This window comes from Bufo bufo, chromosome 1 (genome assembly GCF_905171765.1).
Source record: "Bufo bufo chromosome 1, aBufBuf1.1, whole genome shotgun sequence".
Taxonomy (NCBI): Eukaryota; Metazoa; Chordata; class Amphibia; order Anura; family Bufonidae; genus Bufo; species Bufo bufo.
In genome coordinates, this window is record NC_053389.1 from 419,152,585 (window position 1) to 419,180,088 (window position 27,504).

General features: G+C 43.1%; 1 protein-coding gene across 1 annotated transcript in view; it reads right to left on the reverse strand.

The window, feature by feature from the left end:
• Nucleotides 1-27,504, reverse strand: part of SH3PXD2B (SH3 and PX domains 2B) — a 171,296-nt gene that overhangs the window by 66,023 nt on the left and 77,769 nt on the right. Inside the window, exon 4 of the mRNA XM_040406366.1 lies at nucleotides 21,252-21,328. Coding sequence (XP_040262300.1) covers nucleotides 21,252-21,328 — 77 coding nt within the window. The remainder of the gene's footprint in view (nucleotides 1-21,251; nucleotides 21,329-27,504) is intronic.

Below are 27,504 nucleotides of genomic sequence, written 5' to 3' on the forward strand. Positions count from 1 at the left end.
CGCTGGCCACAGCAGTGACCTATTCCCTTTGCATCCTGTGACCATTTGACAAGACTCAAGGGAGCAGGTCAATGCTGTGACCAGCAATTAGCTGCAGGGACTTCCAACCTACAGCCAGGGACCAGAGTGGAGCAGCAGAGGCCAAAGAGTGCAAGAACCAGCAGCCAGTGTTAGAAGCAAGTAGGCTTCCCTTCGCAGGTCTGCCCAGGAGGGGAGGTTTTGACAAATGTGCACAACCCCTTTAAAAAAGGCACAATGCCTTGTATGGCTAGCTCAGGACCTCAGGATTGGTCATCAATATCTAAGTAACTTCTTGACTGTCAGGGCCAGGCAGTATGCCTATGCAGGAACCTGGCCCTCTCAATCAAGGAGAGGGAGGAACTAGCAGAGGAAGCAGGAAGAGCAAGGATGCGGAGAGTGTCTTGGGCCCACCCTCAGTGCACTTAACTGCTCATTTGCATATGGTATAAAAATACTTTTTCTCCTGAATGAAACAATGGACCGCTCAGTCAAAGTTATTATTACATTCAGCTGAGCTAGTCCTACAAGGCATTGTGCCTGGTGACAGACTCTCTTTAACACAACACTAAAATCCAGCAATAATGTAAGATGACATATAACGCTTTCCAAGTGTTTGTGGTATAAACCAGAAAGAAAATCAAGCAGTTTAATGTAATCGTCTAATTGCTTTATTGTTTTTCCACCTGTTTAGCACTGACATTCTATGCTTGGCACCTGCAAGCTGTGGAAAAATTAGTTCACAGCTAGTTCCCCATTTTGGCAGGACAACATTTCGGCCTCTTGCACACGACCGTATGGCTTTTTCAGTATTTTGTGGTCCGCAAAAAACGGATCCACAAAAAATATGGATGACGTCCGTGTGCATTCAGTTTTTTGCAAAACGGAACAGCTGGCCCCTGATAGAACAGTCCTATCCTTGTCCGTTATGCGGACATGTTCTATCTTTCAACGGAACGGAAAAACGGAAACGGAAGGAATACGGAGTACCTTCAGTTTTTTTTGCGGATCCATTGAAATAAATGGTTCTGTATACAGTCCGTATACGAAACGAAAAAAAACGGAACATAAACGAAAAAAAAAAACGTTTGTGTGCCAGAGAGAGGCCTTAGGGTCTATTCACACGTCTGTAGTGTACTGCGGATCTGCAACACACCTGGCCAGCACCCCCATAGAAATGCCTATTCTTGTCCGCAATTGCGGACAAGAATAGGACATGTTCTATTTTTTTCCGGAGCTGCGGACCGAAAGATCGGCGGCGCGCACCAGAAATGCGGATGCGGAGAGCAAATAGTGTGCTTTCCGCATCCATTTCGTCCCCATAGAGCATGAATGGGTCTGCACCCGTTCTGCAATTTGTGGAACAGATGCGGACCCATTATTAAGGACGTGTGAATGGAGCCTAAAAGTGATTATACAGTTAGTAACATGGATATATGTATTTACAACATATACAACTAGGGATCTAAAGTCTCAAACAGGATCTGCTGCCCACAAACAAAGAATCTGTATGGGGACGAGTGATCGCTGATCCCCACACAGAAGAGGTGACTGCTGCATGTAAATACATACGAACACTCAGTCTGCCCCTGTAAATGGGTTTTAACTAGGTCAGTGGTCAGCAAACCGCGGCTCGCGAGCCACAAGCGGCTCTTTAGCCCCTTGAATGCGGCTTTTACAGGTGCGGGCTCCCACATAGCCGAAAGACCAACCCCTCCTACAGATTTGTGAAGCACGCACTACAGTCTTCTTGCCTGTGGAACGCATTTGCGTTCCGCAAAGCTGGAGAGGGCGTGTACATCTCAAAACATGCCCATATTTCCTCCCACTATTAGCGCACGCGCATCATCACACAGGAGGCTGGAGTAATCGCCTTCACTTTGGTGTACACACCTCCTTCCAAACGTCGGAACGTGCTGCGTCACAACAGGAAGTGACGAGGGTAGTGAAAGTTCCCGGGTAGGGAAATATAATAGAACACCGCCGCAGGCGCTTGCTGTGCTACGAACATGACGCCATAGTAGGCATAGTCAAGTGTGCTACCTCCTTCTACAGGTGACTCTCATTAATTAATTGGCATCATCATTTACATGGCATGCAAACTATTTAAACAGAAAAAGTAATAAAATAGGCGTGCACACCTTGCACTGGCTCTGCATACAAGTTTAATAAAAGTAAAAAATTATAAAGATAAAATGAAATAATAATTAAGATCAAAATAACAGAAAGTACATATAAAAATATGTAAAAACACACTCTAATAGTCCACACTGGTACTGTTGACGCAATAAAAATATAGAAAACACAAGACATAGAAATTATTTATGTCATGCCCAAAGTCCGATGTCAACATAAAAAGTGCAGACTCCAAAGACAATGCAGTGATGTACACTGCTCAAAAAAATAAAGGGAACACAAAAATAATACATCCTAGATCTGAGTTAGTTGAATATTCTTCTAAAATACTTTGTTCTTTACATAGTTGAATGTGCTGACAACAAAATCACACAAAAATTTCAAATGGAAATCAAATTTTTCAACCCATGGAGGTCTGGATTTGGAGTCACACTCAAAATTAAAGTGGAAAAACACACTACAGGCTGATCCAACTTTGATGTAATGTCCTTAAAACAAGTCAAAATGAGGCTCAGTAGTGTGTGTGGCCTCCACGTGCCTGTATGACCTCCCTACAACGCCTGTGCATGCTCCTGATGAGGTGGCGGACGGTCTGCTGAGGGATCTCCTCCCAGACCTGGACTAAAGCATCTGCCAACTCCTGGACAGTCTGTGGTGCAACGTGACGTTGGTGGATAGAGCGAGACATGATGTCCCAGATGTGCTCAATTGGATTCAGGTCTGGGGAACGGGCGGGCCAGTCCATAGCATCAATGCCTTCGTGTTGCAGGAACTGCTGACACACTCCAGCCACATGAGGTCTAGCATTGTCTTGCATTAGGAGGAACCCAAGGCCAACCGCACCAGCATATGGTCTCACAAGGGGTCTGAGGATCTCATCTCGGTACCTAATGGCAGTCAGGCGAGCACATGGAGGGCTGTGCGGCCCCCCAAAGAAAAGCCACCCCACACCATTACTGACCCAATGCCAAACCGGTCATGCTGGAGGATGTTGCAGGCAGCAGAACGTTCTCCACGGTGTCTCAAGACTCTGTCACGTCTGTAACATGTGCTCAGTGTAAACCTGCTTTCATCTGTGAAGAGCACAGGGCGCCAGTGGCAAATTTGCCAATCTTGGTGTTCTCTGGCAAATGCCAAACGTCCTGCACGGTGTTGGGCTGTAAGCACAACCCCCACCTGTGGACGTCGGGCCCTCATATCACCCTCATGGAGTCTGTTTCTGACCGTTTGAGCAGACACATGCACATTTGTGGCCTGCTGGAGGTCATTTTGCAGGGCTCTGGCAGTGCTCCTCCTGTTCCTCCTTGCACAAAGGCGGAGGTAGCGGTCCTGCTGCTGGGTTGTTGCCCTCCTACGGCCTCCTCCACGTCTCCTGATGTACTGGCCTGTCTCCTGGTAGCGCCTCCATGCTCTGGACACTTCTTGCCACAGCTCGCATTGATGTGCCATCCTGGATAAGCTGCACTACCTGAGCCACTTGTGTGGGTTATAGACTCCGTCTCATGCTACCACTAGAGTGAAAGCACCGCCAGCATTCAAAAGTGACCAAAACATCAGCCAGGAAGCATCGGAACTGAGAAGTGATCTGTGCTCACCACCTGCAGAACCACTCCTTTATTGGGGGTGTCTTGCTAATTGCCTATAATTTCCACCTGTTGTCTATCCCATTTGCACAACAGCATGTGAAATTGATTGTCACTCAGTGTTGCTTCCTAAGTGGACAGTTTAATTTCACAGAAGTGTGACTGACTTGGAGTTACATTGTGTTGTTTAAGTGTTCCCTTTATTTTTTTGAGCAGTGTATTATAATTCACCAATGAACAATGCAATGATTAAACTGTAGAAAGGTGAGATATTGCAGTTTAGTTAATAAGCCCCACAAAAATAGGGTGCCACCTGAGGCAATTTCAATATAGTGTGTCTTTTGCGGCTGATAGTCTTTTTATGTTTTCACCTGAAGTTTATGTCACCCTGATGGATTTATGCGCATACTATGCTAGTTGTCTTCTTCATATTGATTATCATCAGCGGACACTTGTTGAAACTAAAAACAATGTACCTTCCTATATATTTTAGGTTTTAAAAATTTGGCTCTTAAAAGAAATTTCAATCGCGGTTTTGTTGAGATTTGGCTCAGTTGACTAAAAAGTTTGCCCACCACTGAGCTAGGTCAATCTAAAAGATTATTGTGACTTTTTACATCCTCCTGTTATTATCTTACAGATAAGGACCATGTCTATTTAAAGGGAACATCCCATATTTTCTTTTGGTCAAACGCTTTTAAAAATCTAAATTGAAGCAACTTTGCCTATAGTCTTTGCTAGCAGTTTATTCATCACAAGCTCTGCCAAGCATGATGTCAATCAAAGCAAAGTGGATGTGCTTCCTGGTCCTCTGCCGTCATCTGTACTGTAACTGCGCACAGCATGAGGAAGCTCTGTGACCTCACACTGTGCACGTTGGGTCACAGCACAGCAGGAAGAAGAAGAGAGCAGGATCCCAGGAGTGGTGGCGTTGATATTTAAAAAAAATTTATTTGCTCTGCGGCATAGGTGTCTGATCTGAGGCTTGGGGGTCTCATCTGAGGTCTGAATGGGGGGGGGGTATTATTTATTTTGGGGCTCTTATCTGAGGTCTGATTGTGGGTCTGATTTGAAATCTTATTGTGGTCTTATTAAAGGGGTTTTCTCATCTCAGACAATGGGGGCATATCACTAGGATATGCCCCTATTGTCTTATAGGTGCGAGTCCCACTGCTGGGACCCGCACCTATATCGAGAACGGAGCCCCGAAAGTGAAGGAGAGCGCACTGCGCATGCGGAGCCGCCCTCCATTCATTTCTATGGGGCCGCCGAAAATAGCCGAGCGCTGGCTCGGCTATTGCCGTCTGCCCCATAGATGTGAATGGGAGCATGGGCCGCGCATGCGCAGCATGCTCCCATTCACTTCTATGGGAGAGGCGGGGATTAGCGCTTGGTGGTGGACGGACCCCCGGGAAATCTGGGGTCCTCCAGCCACAGCACTCCCCGCTTCGTTCTCGATATAGGTGCGGGTCCCACCGCTAGGACCCGCACCTATCAGACAATGGGGGCATATCCTAGCGATATGCCCCCATTGTCTAAGATAGGAATACCCCTTTAACATTGGGGGTCTGATCTGAGGGTCTTATTAACATTGAGGGTCTGATTGGGACTGTCTGATCTGAGGTCTAATGAAAAAAAATTTTTTAGGTCTTATGATGCGTCTTATAGGGCGAAAAATCCGGTACATCAGAAAGTGACCAAACATTTTCTAGTTATAAAGAGAATGCGAAAATATCTTCTCTTAATTTTTTCTAGAATGCAGAGAAAAATGCTGAAAAAAGAAGGCAAGTGTGAATACAATTAGACACTGGGCTATTCCATATAGAGGCATCCCACGAAGTAAAATAAACACTCGCACATGGGCAAAGTATACCTCCCATGTTTGCAGTTTAACTTGACTCTATGGGTGCATTTACAAAGGCAGTTTGTGGGCTACATGGCTGTGGAGGTTCCCCATGAAACATTACACATAGTTTTTTGTGGCTTTTTTTTTCTACTTTAGCATTTTTTGAAGGAAAAATGTCAGCTCCAGATTTTAGCTGAAAGTCTATGGGAATTTTGAAAACGCAGGTAACACATTTTTTGCAATGTGGGAGCATTTTATGTCAATTTATTTTTCTTAAACACAACATGTCGAAGCAATGGCTTTTTTTCAAGTGTTTTTCCATCCCCTTCTCTATAACGGAAAAAACATGCCTGAAAAAAAAACACAATTCAGACATTTATGAAGAGAAATCTGTGGTTTTTATGGCTTTTTTTAATGTAAAAAACAAAACACCAAACCAAACAAATGTGTGTGAAGGGGGCCTCAATGTGTTTTACCAGTAAAAACTGCAAAGCCGGGGGGCGTGGTCTGGCTGTCGAAGCTGATGGCCGCATAGTGCCGGCGCTCCTGCACAGACACCGCTAAAAAAGCGACTCATACACAGCACAGCACACTCCCACCACCGCGAACTGCACGGGAGAACGCTTTCAAGTGATGACTGGGCCCAAGAAACGGGTGGTCAAGCACCTGAAACTTACAAAATTCTATTTTAACAGAGAGGCCGGGGATTCACAAGATGGTGCCGGAGGTACAGCTCCTTCCTCACCTCAGCGCGACACATCTCCAGACCACCCACGGAGCCCTCTGGCACCCGATCTTCACCGATCCTACTCTGACCCTGTGCTGCTGAGAGAAGCAGACCGGAAAGATTGCTCTCCCCAGACGGCAGAAGCAGCGCGATCCTTGGCTCAGACCGACACCCAGGACCCGGTGAGTGGCACCCCTGCCTCCCATCCTTCCTCGCCTGCACACTCTGCGGCCTTCTCATTACCAGCAGACGACGCCGAGCCCTTAAACACCCGGCGGGTGTCGGAAGACACTCCACAGGCTGCATTATATTCCACCCAGGAAGGGTCTCCGGGGGCCCCATCTCTGTTATTACAAAGCCCTGCGCCATTCAATAAGCAGCAGGCTTCTGAGGCCTGGAGGGGAAACGTGCCATGCAAAAGTTCTGCAGGGGAATTTGCAAATACCTCAGCAGAAGATGGAAAGTCGCCTCTTTTACTATTTCAAGTTTCTGACACGGCCCTAACAGACACGGCCATGCGGAACATGCTGCTTGTACAGAGGCATTCTATGTTACTGGATCTAAAGTCCAGCACCACTGCGTTCTGATATTGACAACTTAGGTGCCAGAACTGACCATTTGGAAAATAAATTCAGAGACTTTGCTGCTTCGCATAACTCTCCATTGATGCCTATAATGAGTTAGAGGAAAAAGTGACAAATATTAAAGCTAAATTGGCCGATCTTGAAGACCAGAGCCGACGTAATAATATTAAGCTTAGAGGGATTCCTAAATCTGTTCCACCTAAGGACATCCCCGAGTTTGTTCGGTCTCTTCTTAAAGCTACTCTTCCGAATTGTTCTAACCGCAATCTAGAGATTGACCGAGCACACAGGGTGCCCCGCCCGCGACATCTGGATGAGTCGGTGCCGCGAGATGTAATCGCAAGGATCCACTTTTTCAAGATCAAAGAACAATTAATGTCCGCTGCCAGGAAAAATGGAGGCCTGCCTGCTCCGTTCCATAAAGCTCTTCTATTTTGTGGATCTGTCGGCACCCACTTTACGTATGAGGAGACTCCTATCACCGATCACATCCGCTCTGCACAAAGCCCAAGTGCCTTACCGCTGGGGATTCCCGGTTCGTTTGCTGATTCACAACAAGGGAGAATTCCACGTGGCGTAAACCTTGGAGGAGGGTCGCACACTTTTGAAAGGATGGAACATTCCTATCAGATGACCACAGCTCTGCTCCAGCCAAAGTTCCCAAGGACTGGTCAAGAGTGCGCTGAATCCTATAGCTTTTAGTGGGTTTACCCCACTTTCACGTGTCGTATGTTCTGATGGGTATTTTCCTTAATATGTTTTGCTTTTAGGTTACAGACAAGACTTTTGCCCTACTATTCTATCAGAACGTGCCCTAACGGGCCCGGAACGTTCTGTTTCTGTTACTGTGAGTTAATGTTTTATTTCCTCTCACTTTTTTTTTTTTGGGAGGCTATGTGTGTTGATGTTTATTTATTGCCTATACATTCTTATGTTGCCTATGCCTTGGAGATATGGACCCCCTCGCTTGGGGGCGTTCCATATCGTACTCTTACAATTCTAAAAGCTGGTTATAGAATGCTTTTTATTCTGATATACTATGTTGATAACATTTGCTAGCTTAAATGCTAACTGATTGAACAGCCCAATGCGTAGGACATATTTGTGGAGAGAGGCTAAGGGATTGAACTGCTATGTGCTAAGTGTGCAGGAGACGCACTTGCTGCAGCGAGATGGCTTTCGATTGCGAAGTGTGCATTACCCGCATATTTACCAGTCTCATTTCCAATCCAAATCCAGGGGGGTCATGCTTGCTATTAAAAACTTGGTGGCCTTTTCTCATATTGATGACTATGCTGTCCCTCAGGGTCGATTTCTCATACTAATTTGCACTTTGAATACTGAAATCTTCACGATTGTGTCCCTATATGCCCCTAACCAAGGCAAACTACCCTTTTTTAGAAAATTAATGAAGCTAGTCCGCAAGAAACAGCAAGGGAAAGTAGTAATTTGTGGAGATTTTAACCTGACAGCTGATCCATCAATAGAAACGTCATCCACATCATTGAGAAATGGTCATTCCCTGGCCTCTACTTTCTGGAAGGAGGAGCTCTATGATATATGGCGCATCCATCATGCATCTGCTAGAGACTATACTTTTCATTCTGGAGTACATAATATGTATTCTAGAATCTAGATGTTTCTTGTAGACAGGACGCTTCTCCCTCACGCTAGAGACTCCTCACTAGAAACGATAAAATGGTCAGACCATGCCGCCATAACCTTGGTGATTTCGGAAACCGTCAACTCTCCTCAGGTGTACTTATGGAGGAGCAGTCCTGCACTGTTAGCTAATCCACAATACGGAGCACGTATTGAATCGGACGTAAGGGACGTTTTCAAATTTAATGAATCTTGCCATACGGACCTGGTTGTTTTATGGAATGCACATAAAGCTTGCATTCGAGGGTCATTCATTCAGCACGGTGCGATACGTAGGAAATGGATGGAGGCGGAAATTTCATCCCTTTTGTCTCAGATACAACACGCAGAGTCCAGGAATAAAAAGAACCCCAATCCCTCACTGGCAGAGGAACTTAGACGTCTTAGACAGGATTTAAGAAGCTATATGCTTTTTTCTTACGAAAAAATGTTGCGGAAATCCAAAGCTAGGTATTATTCCCAGGATAATAAAGCTGGAAAGCTTTTAGCCGCTAAATTTAAAGCCCGTCACATTAAAAGCCGCATTCCACACCTTATATATCCTACCTCTCAGAAGAAGCTTTATTCCCCTCTAGATATAGCAAATGGTTTCCAAGCGTACTATTATGACCTCTATAATTTAAAAAATTCCCATCCTACCCTGACAGAACTTGGAGACATGGTTGACTTCTATCTGAACTCCCTACATCTACCTAAGTTAAATAGTACCCAACTTCAGACTCTCAACTCTTCCATTTCAACAGGGGAAGTAGAGGTAGGATTGTGTCTCTTCCCAGCGACAAGGCCCCTGGACTGGATGGATTTGCGAATCATTATTAGAAACATTTTAAGACCTTGTTAAGCCCGTACCTGAAAAACTTTTGTCAGGCAGCTATGGATTCTGAGGACTTACCATCCGAGAATCTGCAAGCCCTTATCACGCTCCCTAAGCCCGGAAAACCTCCTGTCAGACCCCATAACTTCAGGCCCATTTCCCTCCTAAATCAGGATGTGAAAATCTACGCTAAATTATTAGCTATTAGAGTGGCAAAAATCCTCCCCTCTATAATACATGTAGATCAGGCTGGCTTTGTCCCGTCTCGGCAGACTTATTTCAGTACTAGACGTCTGTTGGGGGTGTTACATCACGTGAAGGCCTGCGGGACTCCCATGCTGGCTTTGGCCTTGGACGCAGAGAAGGCGTTTGACAGGCTCTGCTGGTCGTTCGCCTTCTCGGTGCTCCGGAGGTTGGGATTTAACGGTCCTATTCTTACTGCTATTGGGGCTTTATACAGCAATCCCACTGCTAGGACTTTTGTTAATGGTGCCCTGTCGGACTCGTTTGCCCTTACGAATGGAACTAGGCAAGGTTGCCCCCTGTCGCCCCTTATATTTATTATAGCTATGGAACCATTGGCTCAAGCGATTAGACAGGACACAGCTATTTCTGGGGTAGTGATCGGAGGGCGGTCGCATACAATCTCTTTATACACAGACAACGTATTTCTATCTCTTACAAACCGGGAACAATCGTTAGCGGCGGTGATGGCCCAAATCTCCTGCTATGGGGAACTTTCGTATTACCATCTGAACTCTGCTAAAACACAAGCACTACCGGTTAATATCCAAGAGAATGTGGTGGCGAGCCTTCAGAGGGATCGGCTGTTCGACTGGCAGCCTCGCAGTATCAAATACCTAGGCACAAATATGACCGCATCCATGTCTCACCTTTATAAAAGGAACTTGAGGAATGAGCTAAATACGACGCCTCATGGCTTGGCAGGATAGCCTCATTTAAAATGTTCACCCTCCCAAAGTTTTTTTTACTTATATCGCACCCTGCCCATATGCCTTCCGGAAAGGTTCTTTTCCAGAGCGCATGCTTTACTCTCTAAGTACACCTGGGGAAATAAGCGCCCGAGGATTGCCCGCGCTATCATTACCGGAGAGCGACTTAAGGGCGGCTTAGCCTTGCCGGATCTGAAACTATACTATATAGCGACGTTGGTTTCTATGTGGAGGAGTTGGGCCATCTTTGGACATACCATGGGTATATTTAGAGGAAGATTTAACCAATGGATACTCCTTATCAGTTACTGCACCTTACTTTTTGGAACGTCCCTCTGCCACAAGGTCTTGCTGCTTGGTCTAACTACCATGCGTTGGCGGACGCAGATGAACCCCCCACTCTTGCATCTATCCCCTTCTCACTGATCCAGTCTCTTTTGCTTCATTCTGACCTGTCATCCTGGCGATCGAACTCCACTCACTGTGTAGGGGACCTAATGGAGCAAGGAACACTGCAACCGTTTCACTCTCTGTGTGAAAAATTCTCTCTCTCAGCGAGGGACTTTTATAAATACCTCCAGATCCGGCACCTAATCCAGGGTCTACGCCCCACAGGGGTTAAAATGGATAGGCTAGTGAGAGTGTATATCACAGGTAATTCAAAGGGACTAAAGCCTTTGTACAATGCAATCTTACACCCGTCCCAGCTTAAGCGCTCCCATCCAATGATGGCTTGGGAGACAGATCTGGGTCAACCGTTTTCAGACGCAGAATGGACACGCGCTATCAGCATGATACACAAACATTTGACGTGTATATCGCATGTCGAGTCGGCGCTGAGGACGGTTCTCAGATGGTATTATACCCCTGACAGGTTGGCGCGTATGTATGCATCGGTCTCTAACTGTTGTTGGAGAGGGTGCGGTTGCAGGGGAACTTTATACCATGTGTTATGGCAATGTCCTATTATACAAAGTTACTGGTCAGCATGTCGTGACCCGAACACTCCCCATTAAGATTAATTGGAATCCACAACTGGTATTGTTATTCGTAGGAGTCGATCTCCTGCCATCCTATTACAGGCAGTTTCTTTGTATATTTTGTATCACAGCAAAATTGGTGTTGCTGAGGAGATGGAAAACTCCAGATGTACCACCTCTTAGTGACTTAATCACCACTCTTAATATTACATATACATATGAGAAGATTATCTCGTTGCGGATAGGTGGTTTTACCAAATTTCAGTCACACTGGGCCTCCTGGGCGTGGTCCCCCTTATGCTCCTCCCCGTCACTTACTCTGTCCCACTAAGTAAAACTGGATAGGTTATAACGTGGACGTGGGATGCTAGGTAGTCCTCCATTTTGGAATCTGTTCTAGAGCTGGCGTAGGCAGGCACCTCTTTGATTTGTAACACAGCTATTTATCAGGCAATAGTTTTATGTAAATTGTGTTTCCTTTGTTGATTTTGTGCTTCTATGTTTCCCCGAAGCACTGTTTGTAATATGTCTTAAACAATGTAAAAGCTTTGGGTAACCCCCGGATTCTGTACCTATTTGTATATTGAAAATGGAAATAAAAACTATTGAAACGAAAAACTGCAAAGCCAAGCACTTCACAAAATAACGTCCCATGTTAATTCACCGTTAGGGCAGTGTCACACATGGCTTTTTTGTGGAACTTTTTGATGTGGTCTTTTAAGCCAAGGTCATGAGTGGGTTGGCAAAGAACACTAAATATAAAAGGAAGGACCTATACTTCTTCCTGCTGGATCAGCTTCTGGCTTTGGCACCGAAAACTGCAACAAAAACAGCCACAAAAAGCTGTGTGTGACACCACCCTAAGGCCCCTTTCACACGGGCGAGAATTCCGCGCGGGTGCAATGCGTGAGGTGAACACATTGCACCCGCACTGAATCCGGACCCATTCATTCCAATGGGGCTGTGCACATGAGCGGTGATTTTCACGCATCACTTGTGCGTTGCGTGAAAATTGCAGCATGCTCTATATTGTGCGTTTTTCACGCAATGCAGGCCCCATAGAAGTGAATGGGGCTGCGTGAAAATCGCAAGCATCTGCAAATTCCCTCCAATGGGGCTGTGCACATGAGCGGTGATTTTCATGCATCACTTGTGCGTTGCGTGAAAATCGCAGCATGCTCTATATTGTGCGTTTTTCACGCAACGCAGGCTCCAAAGAAGTGAATGGGGCTGCGTGAAAATCGCAAGTGCGCATGCGGTACGATTTTCACGCATGGTTGCTGGTGACAATCGGGATGGGGACCCAATCTTTATTATTTTCCCTTATAACATGGTTTTTATAAACTGGCCAGGAGAAACGAGCAAGCTATACCTCTGCATGTGGCACTAGTAACTATAGTGCTTTGGGTAGAGTAACCCCCCTAATATGTAGAATGTGTGCAGATCATAATCTGTATTCCCATAAATATTTAATTTGAAGTCAAATACATGGGTTTCAGAAGTCTTCTTTCCTCTCATCTCAGAGCCAGGTGCAATATTACAAAATTACTAATGCACAATCTTCTATTACCTCATACAGACATCTCTCCCTCGCAATTCCAATAATAATATAGTGTAACTGGTCAGGCACTGAGTCACTCCATTATAGAACGCATATGCGTCTCTCTAGAAAAAACACTGACTGGAAAGGAAATGTGTAGGGTTATGGAATATCACATATCCTGGACCCCTTCTGAGAACTAAGCTAAAATAATATCCTATCTTCATCTTATACAAGCGCTGACTAGAAGGACAGCCTTGAAGTCTAATGCAACAAATATGTCCATTTTAGCTCCGGAGGATGGAATAGACATACCAAGATGTATTGGTGGAGAGAAAATATATCATTATTGGTAGGAAAAAAACACGGAAATGTATGGATGCAAAGTTCGAAGCAGGGCCAGGTCACAGAAACGGAAAAATCCTCCAGAAATATCCTATTTTTTTTATCTTAGTTACTTTAATTTTTCATTAAAACTAGTTTCTTACTTGACAGCCATTTTTTGGGTAATTTATAAAACTTTTTTTTTAAGTCTTCCTCAATGGAACAGCTTTCATTTCAGCACCAAAACGACACTTCATGTTCTCCTGGAAAGATTTATCTCTCTGGTCCCTGAGGCTCTCTATGAACGTGAGGCAGAGATAACTAAGCAGATTTCACTAAGTAAATTAGAGCACAAATACAGACGCAGAAAACTATTGCCATCCACAGACGTGATAAAAAATGGATGTAATTAAAAGCTGTGTTTGTACCAAAAATTAAAAAGTAATTAAATGAGGTGGCTCTACCTACAGGTAGGATGGGAAGGTGCTCAATATCTTAAAGGTGTTAGTTCCAAACACCAGAAAATGATTAAATAATAGCAGCTTGTGATATGGCACTCATATATCTGAAGAGTCGGCTTCAACAATTATTGATTTATTATTAATTCATATATCATAACAGTAAGTAATAAAAAACATAAATTTCATCCATAAAAACATACAATAAAATAAAATAATATAATATATTATAACACCACTAAAATGCCGTAATTAGGAATATATAGTTTAAAATAGGACTAAATAGTAGCCACCATGATTAACTCAGGTATACCGGGTTGCAAATATTGCATACTATTGCATCTCCATAGATCAATCAGCTTCACATAGGATTAAGTTCAGGTAGTCAATTTGAATGGTAAGTATAGGATATAGCCGCACCATATGTTTCAAAAAGTCATGTTGCCATTATCATCTCTGTGTAAGGTATAGTTCACAGATGCTTAACAGTGGGGGAATTAAGCTCTAGATGGCGTCCCACCTGTTTGGAGCTATATTATTCTCTTACCTCCAAGTCAGTGTGCGGCTTGCTCCTCTGAACTCCGCCGCTTCAGCGTCCCTCGTGCTTCAATCCTGGCTTGCTCCAGTCACGTGAGAGTAGATTCGCCAGACTCCAAGTGTTCTTTGGAGCAGTCGTTTACGAGGGGACGGATCAGTTTCCTAATCGGCAGGCGGCAGATAAGTAAGCGATCTTCAGCGTACGCAGAGACAATGGTGTTGCAAAGTCCAGATTCCTCTCAGACGCGTTTCGAAGTCCTATAGGTGACTGACTTCTTCCTCAGTGGTAACCTGCCACATATCGCAACACCTTTTTTTATACCTTATTTCCTAATTGGATCCAGTTATAGCCAAATCCTGACCTGGATCATACCAATGGCTGCAACAGAATCCCGGCCTGGATTGTGATCCAAAGAACAATCTGATTGCAAAGTAACTAATGTTCAAATACGATTATTTAGACTCATTCTGTCTCTTTATATCATATAGATATCATGTGGATATATTGTGAGTATATTTCATTAGTCTCTTACTTCCAAATAAAAAGAAAAAAAGAAACGCTGATTGCGATAATGATGCGGTTTCTGTTCCATCAATGCGTTTTTTCCTTTACTGCTGCTAGAATATAATTATTAATAACTAGAATAAAGGGTTTTGGAGTAGCTCTGTTCTTTTCTGATATATACCCTTCTTTCTCTTTTTCTATACCCTATTTAAACTTATGAACATCTATAAAAGGATCTAAAGTCAATATAAAGCATCTAAAATCAGTATAAAAAAGATATATGAAAAATATGAGATAAAACAGTAAAAATGTAAGAGAACATACACAAGACATGACGAACACGAGGTTGTGTGTTTGTACCAAACCTAAGAAAACGTTCTAAGGCCTCAAGCATACGGCCGTTGTGCAGCCGTTTCGTGCATTGGGGACCGCAATTTGCGGTCCCCAATGCACAGGCCCCATCCGTGCAGCCGCCGCGACGGATCCAGACCCATTCAACTTGAATGGGTCCGTGATCTGTCCACACAGTTAAAAAATAAAACAAATTCTATTTTTTTGCGGTGCGAAGGCACAAACAGAAACGCCACGTAAGCACACTGTAGTGCTTCCGTGCCTCCGTTACGCACCACAGCTTCGGATTACGGACCCATTTAAGTGATGCAGGGAACACAAGGCCGGTGCCCGCATATTGCGGACCCGCAGTTTGCTGGCCACAATACAGACCACGGCCGTGTGCATGAGGCCTTATAAATGCTCGTCCATGGAAAACTATGACTGGGAATTCTTTAATACTTCCAATGCTGCAGTTTATACCCATTGTTTGCAATGAGGGAAACCACTCATAGATTAGTTTTATGTTATAAAAGTGTATTAGAACAATACATCTATCATGAGCTGTGCAACAGTATAATGCACGTCTCTGACTCTTCTTAGGCCTCATGCACACGACCGTATGTATTTTGAGGTCCGCAAAAAACAGATCCACAAAAAATACAGATGACATCCGTATGCATTCCGTATTTTGCGGAACAGCTGGCCCCTAATAGAACAACACTATCCTTGTCCGTACAATAATAGGACATGTTCTATTTTTTTGCAGAACGGAAATACGGACATACAGAAACAAAATGCACAAGGAGTAACTTTCGTGTTTTTTTTTGCGGACCCATTGAAATGAATGGCTCCATATACAGTCTGCAAAAAAACGGAATGGACACGGAAAGAATATACGTTCGTGTGCATGAGTCCTTAGAATTAGTCATTTCTAAAACTTGACAATAATTGATTAATAACGGCGTATATAAAGAATCTGCCTCACAAACCAACATATGGGACCCCGCAAATCATTCCCAGCAATTATTACTCACAAGATAACGTAGGCTACCTGCACACAGCGTGGATAAGGCACAGTTTTTCAGCACCGTTTTTCATGCGAAAAAGCCACAGTGTAATTCAGCCACCAGAAAAGTGAATGAGATTTGATAAATACCATGTACGCTCTTAGTATATTTTTTGTGCGGAAATTGATCTTCAGTTCGGATTTTGAAATCTGCCGTATCCAAATTGTTTCTGTGGATTTCACCCTTTGCAATGCATCAAAACCCTCAACAAAATCTGCAAGAAACACACGTGGATTTTGGTGGGGAAATGCAGAGAAACCACACAGTAAAGGCTCATGCACACGACAGTATTTTGCATTCAGTATACTGGCCTTTTTTTGAGTTCAGTATGCAGTACATATACTGAACCATTCATTTCAATGATTCAGCAAAAAAAACTGAAGTGTCTCCGTGTGCATTCCGTTTCAGTATTTCCCTACCGTGAAAAGATAGAACATGTCCTATTCTTGTCCGCAAATCACGGTGCTTGGCTCCATTCGTTAAAAACAGACTGCAAAACATTGAAAAAGCCATAGGCCCCTTTCACATGGGCGAGTATTCCGCGCGGGTGCAATGCGTGAGCTGAATGCATTGCACCCGCACTGAATCCCGACCCATTCATTTCTATGGGGCTGTGCACATGAGCGGTGATTTCCACGCATCACTTCTGCGTTGCGTGAAAATCACAGCATGCTCTATATTGTGCGATTTCCACGCAACGCAGGCCCCATAGAAGTGAATGGGGCTGCGTGAAAATCGCAAGCATCCACAAGAAAGTGCAGATGTGGTGCGATTTTCACGCACGGTTGCTAGGAGACGATCAGGATGGGGACCCAATCATTTTATTATTTTCCCTTATAACATGGTTATAAGGGAAAATAATAGCATTCTGAATACAGAATGCATAGTACAATAGTGCTGGAGGGGTTAAAAAAAAAAATAATAATAATTTAACTCACCTTAATCCACTTGCTCGCGCAGCCCGGCTTCTCTTCTGATTGCAGGAAAAGGACCTGTGGTGACGTCACAGGTCCTTTTCCTGCAATCAGCAAAGAAGAAGAAGAAGAGAAGAGATGCCGGGCTGCGCGAGCAAGTGGATTAAGGTGAGTTAAATTATTATTATTTTTTTTTAACCCCTCCAGCACTATTGTACTATGCATTCTGTATTCAGAATGCTGTTATTTTCCCTTATAACCATGTTATAAGGGAAAATAATACAATCTGCACAACCCCGATCCCAAACCCAAGCTTCTGTGAAGAAGTTCGGGTTTGGGTACCAAACATGCCGATTTTTCTCACGCGCGTGCAAAAAGCATTACAATGTTTTGCACTCGCGCGGAAAAATCGTGCATTTTCCCGCAACGCACCCGCCTCTTATCCGGACCAAAAATATGACGTCCGTGTGAAAGAGGCCATACTGTCGTGTGCATGAGCCCTAATCCTGTTTTGAAGCCCACTCCCATGTGCGGGTAGCATTAGGGTACTTACACGTAGATTTTTTTTTGTGTCATTTTTCAGCATTTTTGCACTTTTGTAGCAGCTTTTGTGGTAAAACTGCCAGCTCCAGATGTTAGCTGAAGTTCTATAGGAAGTATGAAACACAGGACGCAAGTGTTTTTCTGCTCCTGGCATTTTTTATTTTTTTTATTACAGGTAGTTTTTTTTTTTTTTTGTCGTTCTGGCTTCGTTTTAGAAAAGCCACATGCTTTAGCTCTTGGTGTTTTTTCAGGCATTTTCACATTACCTTCTCTATAGGGAAAAAATGCCATGCTAGTGGTAAGACACACTGAGGGACGTTTATCAAGACTGACCTATCCATACACCACTCTTGATCTGCCTGCACTGGGGTGAGATGCCTGGGGTGAAATTTATTAAGAGGCAGATGCCTCTTATTAGGTGCATCTCTGCCCTGCCGCGCGCCAGAAAACAAAGCCTACTGTAGACTCCAGCTGGCGAAAGTTATAGTAAATATGGCAGGGCGTGCGATGCTCCATCGCCTCCCGTTAAGCCCTGCCCCTTTTCTCAACACTTCAGAAAAGAGTTGAGAAGCTTTAAAATTTGCAAATTATCATGCAAATAAGGTGTGCACTACAATCTGCAACTTTTTATCGCTGCTATTGTGGCCTAAATACATTGATAAATGTCCTGCTATGCGCAATAAATGCCAGAAATAAAACCACCACAAAAACATGGCAAACACAGCATGTGGCAAAAAAACTGCTTGCACTTATATTGCTGTTTCTTTTTAAAAGTAAAACAAAATGCCAGAAAACACATTTGTATTGTTACAAACAAGTAATTTTTTTCTTGCCTGCATATTTTAAACTCAGCGAAATTGTAACCACTGTTGGCTGAAGACAACATCTGTAGCAAGAAACCAGCCTGGAACAGCAGTTAAAGTGGTCAAACAGACATGGCCTTTGCTTCAACTACCGCAGCCAACATTCACAACCCCATGCCAGCATTTTACATAGCCGCTGCACAGCAGCTCCTCATTGATCACTATGGAGAGATGTTTTTATTCAATAGATAATATGCTGGCCTTTGCACTGTATGTGGCAAAAAAAGACTGCTTAGAGTGAATGTAGACAGATTTATAATTAATAACCCCTTACATTGCAATTCATGACACACACGTATTCTAGTAAAGAAAATATATAAGACTACATGCCAGAGAAGAATGAGAACAGAACAAAATGCTTAATAATATGTATCTTGGCAGACTGGTCCCTAATGCAAAGCATCCTTTGTTATCCTGGATAAGAAGGTATGCATAACATGATTAGGTTTAAATGTTATGGATATCTTTGACATGGAAAAATATGATTTTTACATATGTTTGCGGTAACCAGGAGTTAAAAAGTTGCACAAAAAGGTTGTAGCCTCTATCCCTCATTTATTTTCTGACCCCCAGATATTTAGTTTGAAACCTACTCCTAAATTCAGACTTTTCTCAGTAATACATGTGTGTCCAGGATGCTGCTGCCTTTACTTGCTTTCATAGAATCACAGCTTTATCCCTGTACGGATTTCCCCTCCTTACAGCTCATGACTGAGGCATCTCCTCTCATTTGTGGGGACAGACAACAATGCTCAGCAGTGTGTGATTCCACAACCCCCTGCAGTCTTCCTTAAATTCTCTGCTCTCTGTACACTGATACACAGTCTATATGATACACTCTCTGCTTTCCGCCTCATCTATGGCCTGTGCGATCCGCCCACCCTGAAGACTTGGATGCTTTCCCCCCTCTCCACACTCTGATATGCCATGTACAAACTCATTCCCTTCCCTGCTGTTATGTCTTCCACTGAGAGAAAGGAGGAGGAAAGAACTGACACATACAGGAGAGGTATGCTATGAAAGAAATAGAAGGACAGCCAGCTATGTGAAGGAATTCTACAAAAGCAAAATGATACTAATGAAGGCTATTTAGAAAGAGGCTTCATTTTGCTTTTCAGAATAGAAACAAATCAGTGCAAAGGTACTCATAGCCTTTAAAGGGGTTATCCAACCCCTAAAATGCCTCCCCTACTGCCCAGGCCCCTCACACTGATTCTACTTACCTTGCTCCCCAGCTCCCGCGTCGCTTCTGACTCCCGCACGGCCGCTGCTACATCTCCCCTTCGCGCGGATGAAAACATCCGGTGATGGGGGAAGCAGCCAATAGCAGGCCGCAATGGGGACAAGCCTCCCTAGCGTCACCCATGGGGAGATGCAGCAGCGGTAGTGCGAGCGTCAGAAGCAACGTGGGAGCCGGGAAGCAAGGAAAGTAGACTCACTGTGAGGGGACCGGGCAGAAGGGCAGGCATTCTAGGGGTTGGATAACCTCTTTAAAACTGTTATAGACCACTAAACTATATTCGGGTTCTATTGTATCTTTTTACATAGTATATCTTCTCTACAGTGCATTTTAAAATAAAATGTACTCCTAAAGAAAGTCTTGACATTATATGAATATTTACTCCTTCAGCAGGAGGTAGTTCTTAAAAAAAGCACACATGTACGCACAGGAACAGGATCTGTTTTCAAGCAAGCAAAGCGGTAGCCTGAGGTGACTTATAACCAGGCTCCTGCTGTAACAGCTAGGAATAGATAATCCAGCAGATAAGAAACTGAAATTCTTTATTTAGTAACCATTAAAATCCAACAAAAATATCTGTAAAAAAACATAACCACTTAGGCGTTTCAAGAGGAAACCCCTCTCTTATTCATATGGGATTTCCTCCCGAAACGCGTGAGAAATGCTTGGTGAATTTTACCAGTTGATAAATAAAGGAGTTGAGGTTTTTTTATCTGCTGGATTATAGTTTTCAGTATTTGGTGAAGAACTGGATCAAAGTGGACCTCATGCAGGATATCAACTTTTATCTGGTGCTGGTGTGTTGGAACTTGTGTCTGTATATTTGTTAGGAACAGATATATCTCTGAACCAAGAAGCTTACCTGTAAAATGCTGTGGTCAATGGCAACCACATTATCTAGGTGGTTTAAAAGGGTTGTCTGGTTTTCTGATATTGATGATCTAAGGGCCACAGTGCTCTGCCAATCTTATAATAATGACCTACCTTGAGGACAGTTCATTAATATAAGAAAACCAGACAACTCCATTAACAGAGGAAGGAGACACCCTCTGTCACTAACTGGTAGCCAGCAGATGTGATTACAGGGCACCACTAGGTTGACATGGCAGCCAGGGACCTAACAAAGACAAAGGTCAAAGGCAAGGCCTAACAGATTGCCTGTCAGTTTACTAGTGGCAGACAATAATGTTTTGGAATATTAAGTTTACCAAAGCAGTTGCTCAGCAATCAGAGCAATTATGCATAAAATAAAGCTACTCATTATTTTAACCATACAGTAAATGATGTAAAAACTACAAAAACAGAGTGGAGGTGCTGCCCCCACCTTAAAAAACTTACATAAATCTATAATTTATAGCTACACAAAAATTGTCCTATTAAAATATATGCCATAAAAAAAGCACCCATACAAGTTCCTTGACACAAAAAATGGAGACACATAAAAAACTATTTTCTTTACATGAAATATGCTTTTATTGTACAAACCAAGTGTAATAAAAATAAAAACACACATATCTGGCATCAGTGCATAAAATATACATATTTGGCATCCATATAATAAGCATGCTATTCATCACTCACGGTGAATGAAGCATTTTAATTTGAAAATGGAGGGGTTACTCACCTTACAATACTCATCGATAGGAATCAGGCGCCGAACTGCAACATCACGAATGTGACTTCGCCGAAACAAGATTTTGCCTGAAGAATAAAAATTAAAAGAAACATTATATATTTGTATCACTGAGGGCAACTTCCTAAAACTTAACTTTTAATCTACATACAATTAAAATATAAAACATAATAATAGGTACAGTCCAGACTGGACCATGATACAAATAGTACAAAAAGCTGTCACTACAATGGACGGTTAGCAAGGAGAATTCAGACAATCGGATACAATTGGGCCAGAGAATCAGGATATACTCTGTCTGTTCCTATTTTTGCCCTTATCAATACTTCTCAGCCCAGAGATGCACCTTGAAGGGAGATGCACTCTGTCCATGTACCTGGGCAAACCTGTCCGTATACAGCCCTATCACTTTCTGACACAAAATGTGATGTCCCATACACAAAAGCTGTCAATACAATGGATGGTTAGCAGAGAAAATCAGGGCCATAGGATACAATTGGGGCAGAAAAACAAGGTATACTATATCTGTCCCTACTCATGCCCTTATCAACACTGCTCAGCCCAGAGATGCACCTTGAAGGTAGATGCACTCTGTCCACGTACCTGGGCTAACCTGTCCGTATACAGCCCTATCACTTTCTGACACAAAAAACAATATCCCAACGCGTTTCCCCTTATAGATAATTAAAGGTTCATCAGGGGACTAACAGTATCAGTATAATGGTAGGATGTAAAAGTACAAATATAACCGATAAATAATAAATTACTGGAGCGCCCCAGGCTAGTATACATCTGTGACGAGGTAATGAAAAAGGCTCAAGGATGGAGCACTTTATACAATGTGTAATTCCTAAGATGTATGTCTCCACATACATCTTTTTTCCAGCTCCTATTTTCAGTTCTTTCAATGTGTCGGAAAAGGAACAAAAAATCCTGGCAGCACATGCACTTATTTGAAGAGAAGGACTAATATTGCAGTAAAGGCCCTTTTTCACAGGTAGATTATTGGGAACAAATGTCTGTATGAATGAAAGATAATTTACTCTTTGCAAATGTGCCACCGATCCCCTGATGAATGCGCAGATTCCCATTCATCAGGTGAAATCATTGTTTGTAGACAGCATTTCATCCTATGTAAACCGGCATCTGCTGCACAGAGGCAATGATTCTCTGTAGGAGGAATGATCACAGCAGTGAGCACATCTCCCATACAGAGGAGAGGATTGCTGCATTATTATTGGGAATTAACGGTTAGTTCCCGCAAACTGCCCTATGAGTCAGCCCTTCCAAATGCGCCTTTAGTTTACAATCCAAGGACAAAATTACACATATAATTAGCAACGTCCAGTCTTATTGTGATTCTATTAAGTAATCAGTTTATCTGCTTCTTGCACTGAATGTATACTGTTGATAGGTAATGCTTGCCAAAAGCCTAGGCAGCAAGATGAAATTCGGTTTCATACACAAACTAATATTTACTAGTCAAGAGTTGCTCCTTCTTTAGGATATCACACAAAACAATTAGTATGACTTTTTAGTATGGGTTTCCGAGTGTTTAATTCTGATGACCTATTCTCACTAAAGGGAATCATTATCTGATCGGTGGAGGTCCAACTCCCTACACCCCCATTAATCAGCTGTGTTTAGAGGCCGGAGCACTGCAGTGAGTGCTGTGAACTCCTCACAGCTTACTAAGCTCATCCATTAGATAGTGGCAGTGTTGGTATTGTTGCAGCCCAGCCCCATTCACTTGAATGGAACTGAGCTGTGCTTTGGCTATGTGACCGACAAATTTGATGTCACTGGCCTAACAAAAGGCCGGAAGGGAGCACCTCGGTCTCTTTTAACAGCTGATTGGTGGGGGAGCAGGAGTCAGACACCCACTGATCTGATACTGATGAACTATCCTGAAGATAGGTCATCAGTAGTAAACACTTGGGAAAAAAAACTTAAAACATCAAACTAAATTATATACAATCTGTTGACTTTAATACTTAAAGGGGTTATCCCCCCACGATTAAAATAAAAAATGAAAATCAGACCTCATATAGTACATGACAATGCCTTTCTAACAAAGCTAGAACCAGCCCTGTACCTCACTTGGATCCAGAGATCTCCCCATTTATTGCTCTGCTAGATTTATATCAAGCTGCAGCTCAAGGGGAGTGTCTTTTCTGCTGCAGCTCAGGGGGCGTGTCCATGCTCTCCCCACAGCTCAGGAGGCAGTTGAGGGATGAGACTGAGCATGTGCGGCCATCTTAGTGAGCAGGACAAAGAAGAAAAAAAAGAAAAGAAAAAACAGCAGGTGGTGCTATACAGATACATTCTATTGAATAACTCAGTGGCTGTACTAAATGTTTAATTACATGCGGTTACAAAAGTATTCAGATCCAGGTGCTAGTTTGAAAACTGTAGAATTTTTTTTGTGGGACAACCCCTTTAAATCTGGTTTATTCCGCTACAAACATGTATGATCAAAGAATGGAATGTGTGGAAGGTGGCCCCAACGTGTCTAAATTTCCTGCCTCAACCTATGCTAACAGGATTCCAGCATTCAGTTAAGTCAATCCCACATTCCTGGCACTGTCCTGGTATGCCAAACATCTGCCCTTGTAGAAGAGATTCACCATAACTCCCTTACCCACCACAATTCTCCAGTTCTTATCTGTGTTGAGAAGGGCACAGGAAGTGATGGGTACATTTCAGAAGCTGCTTATATTCTTCCCAAATCTTCTTGTTAATAGAAGAGACAGCGGTGGAGGATAAAATAATCAGGGCAGCGCTATATGCTTGGCAAGGTTGTATAGGCACAATGATAAGTAAATCTGTGCAGATGTCATTACTGGCACTGCTATTTGGTCTACTGTACTGTATGGACACTACAGTGTGTATTGACTAGTATGAAGTCTGCCGCTGGTGGCACTGATTGGATGGTCCTATCTGGATCTTCACTGCAAACTGCTAGCAATTCATAACGTCTAACATAAATAATAAAGGAAATAAACATTCTAGAGCCTTAAGAATATATGCTCCAGAATTATTATTACATGGGGAATTAAGTAAAACCGGTATGTCAGGAGAGTTGCAGGTCCTCTTTAACTTTACCTAATGATTCAAATAACAAAGAGCAATCCTATCTACAACCCATTGACACCCATTTTTGCACTGCCAAGGAAAACAATTACGATTACTCTAACAAAAACTTGCTAAACATTATACATTTACACAAGGAATACATTTCCCCATGTACTCTAATTATTTCAAGCTTTGGAAGTGATGTTATATACAAGAACTGAACAGTTTTAACTAAACCCATGGCTTTTTCTCCAGTCACATCAATTCAAGTACCATATACATCAGAAGAAGCTAGGTTAGAAGACGTGTATACATTAGCCAGTACTTTCCATTGCAGTCAACAACAAACCTATACCTTACTAAGCATTCTTCACCTGCCATCTGTGCAAGTCAAGCTAATGCATTTATTTATATAAGGCACCAGACCAGAGTGGGATCCTACAAGCGATTCCTTCCTGCCCAGCGTTTATTTGTCTTCTCCTCTAAAGGAATTCTCTCACAGACGCAGGTTTTAATGTACCGCCATTACTTCTGTCTTTTCACAGGTCGTCTTTGCAGGGCAGGAGCAGCTCAACTATTTACACACATAAAATGTGCACTCACATGAATCAGGTGTCCTACAGTAAAAATCACGAGTGCGGCGTAAAGAGCCATCCAGAGAAAGCAACAAGAAATCACATTTTTCTTTAAATTAATAAACTCAGATGTTAACAAGTTACCGTAGATGTTCTTCTCCAAAAGCAGAACGGTGGCCTTCCACTGCCTGCCCGATCACTAAAGGGGTTTCCAGAATTTTATCCTCTGGATAGGCCATACATATCTGATCGGCATAGATCCGACACCCCACACTGCCACCAATCAGCTGTCCCTGAGTGGCTCTGGCACAGGAACAACGCAATTCCATCCACTGTAGTTCCAGGGCCATGGCTACTCAGGAACGGCTGATTGGCAGGAGTATGGGGTGTTGGATCCCTGCCTCCTGATCAGCCTGAATGTACAATATGATGGGTCTGTGTTAAAGAAGACCTGTCACCTCTCCGGACATCTATTTTTGTCACGATCAGTGTGGGGGAAAAACTCTGCACTGAACACAGGAAAGAAGGGGAACAGTAACTGGGCCTGGAAACTAGGGAAGGAACAGGTAACCTCCTAAAAAACCCTAATCCGGGCCCTAACTACCTATCAATATGAATAGACATTGAAGGTAGGAATATTCATAAGCTGGATACCTAGGCCCTTATATCCCTATAAGGCCCTGGAATGAGGTTAGGACCAGAGACAACTCATTCCTCCCCAGATGGACGAATAGAAGTCTCTGTCTCAGGCCCAGATACAAACAACAGGGAATATAACAAACACAATACAATAACAAAAGACAAGACTGGCAACTCCAGAAACACCACACAGTACAACCGACCAGCTAGTTAGAAGACAGAAAGAAAATCTATAAACCGCACCTCCAAGAGTGAGAAGCGGCTACTTATGGGAAAGGTAGATTACCAACAAGCAACACCTGAAGCAAGGGGTGTGGCATTCACCAAAACGCAGACACAATAAGATCCACAAGGAACCTATCAATATAACCCACGAGTTGCCAGTCTCTACGATCTCCTGGTACCTGCCACGGGAACGTCCATGAAAATTTTAGTAACTACTTGCATTCCCATGTAATAAAAATTCTGGAGCATCTATTCTTATGACTCTATTATGCACCATTCCTTTATTAATCCTTCTATAAGTAATGAATTAATTGATAGCCGTTTGCAATAAAGATCCAGAATGGTGTTACCAGTTGAAGTCTTGTCCTTGCACAGTGTCATACTATCCAATCAGTGCTGCCTGTGGCGGACTGTGCAGGGAAACCCCCGCCCCCACTGGCAACACCCATCTGGACCTTCACTGCAAACTTCTATCAATTCATTCATAACTTCTAGAAGGAATAATAAAGGAACGACACAGCATAAAGTCATAAAAATAGATGTTCCAGAATTATTACATGGGGAATGCACATAGCTTCTAAACCAGACATGTCAGGAGAGGTGACAGGCCCTCTTTAAGCTCAATAGCCTATAAACATAAAATTATTAAATATATTAATTTGTGCTTTTAAAGGGGTTATCCTGGGAAATGCTATTGACATATCCTCAGGACAGATCATCATTATCACATCAGTAGGGGGGATCAGCTGTTTTAGGGAGCTGCGATGTTCAACAAAACTCTGGTGAGTGCCGCAGCCTGCCAGCAGCCTACCAAACACAGTGCTATACATTGTAGAGCGGCTATGCTTGGTAATTCAGCTCATACCCATTGACTTGAATAGGGCTAAGCTGTAACAAGGCCAAGTGACTGACGTATGGTGACTTCACTCGCCTAGAAAGAAGCCGCGGCGCTTATTGAGCGCCTGTCCTTTTCTAAGAGCTGATTGGCGGGGTCCCAGGAGTCTATGTGGAGGATAGGTCATCCATATCTGTTCCTGGATAACCCCTTTAATTTCTGCCTCATTTTCTCAATAAGTTCCCAATAAGTACTAAGTTAGCATGCAGTGTTTTCATCCTAAACTTAATAATGGGTGGTTTACATGCCTATTGCCTGAGAGTAACATGTGCTAATGTCTTACTCTTACACAACATGTGACTGCACTGTTCATTGATATTTTTCTTATGATCGTTTTATTTTGGGTATATGCACTGGCACATGGTGCCATTTTGAAGCATTATTTTTTCTTCTGAAGGGATAAGAAAGAAATGTATTCAAAATTTGTTCAAGGCTAGTGAACAGTATCATAACAGGACAGATATACACACTGAGGTGGGGGGGAATAACCAAAGAAGGAGTCGTTTAGAGGGATCAATGTCAACGAAACATACCCACACCCACAATTTGCCACCAACATGTGGCCAGAATAGGAATGGGAAGCAGTTTGCATAAGCATGTGATAATTCTACAAGTGTAAGAGCATTCATTTACATAGGAAAACATTACAATGTGTAGTTCTTATAAATTCTTGGTTCTTGGATAACCACCTGTTCAGGTACCGAAGTATTGGTAGAAGTCAACTTTTCAAGGGGACACATTGGAGCAACTGTCAACTGAGTCAAACATTATCAGAGAAAACAATGATGGATTTTAACCTTATATTTGCAGGAGATAATCTGCCACCAGATTATTT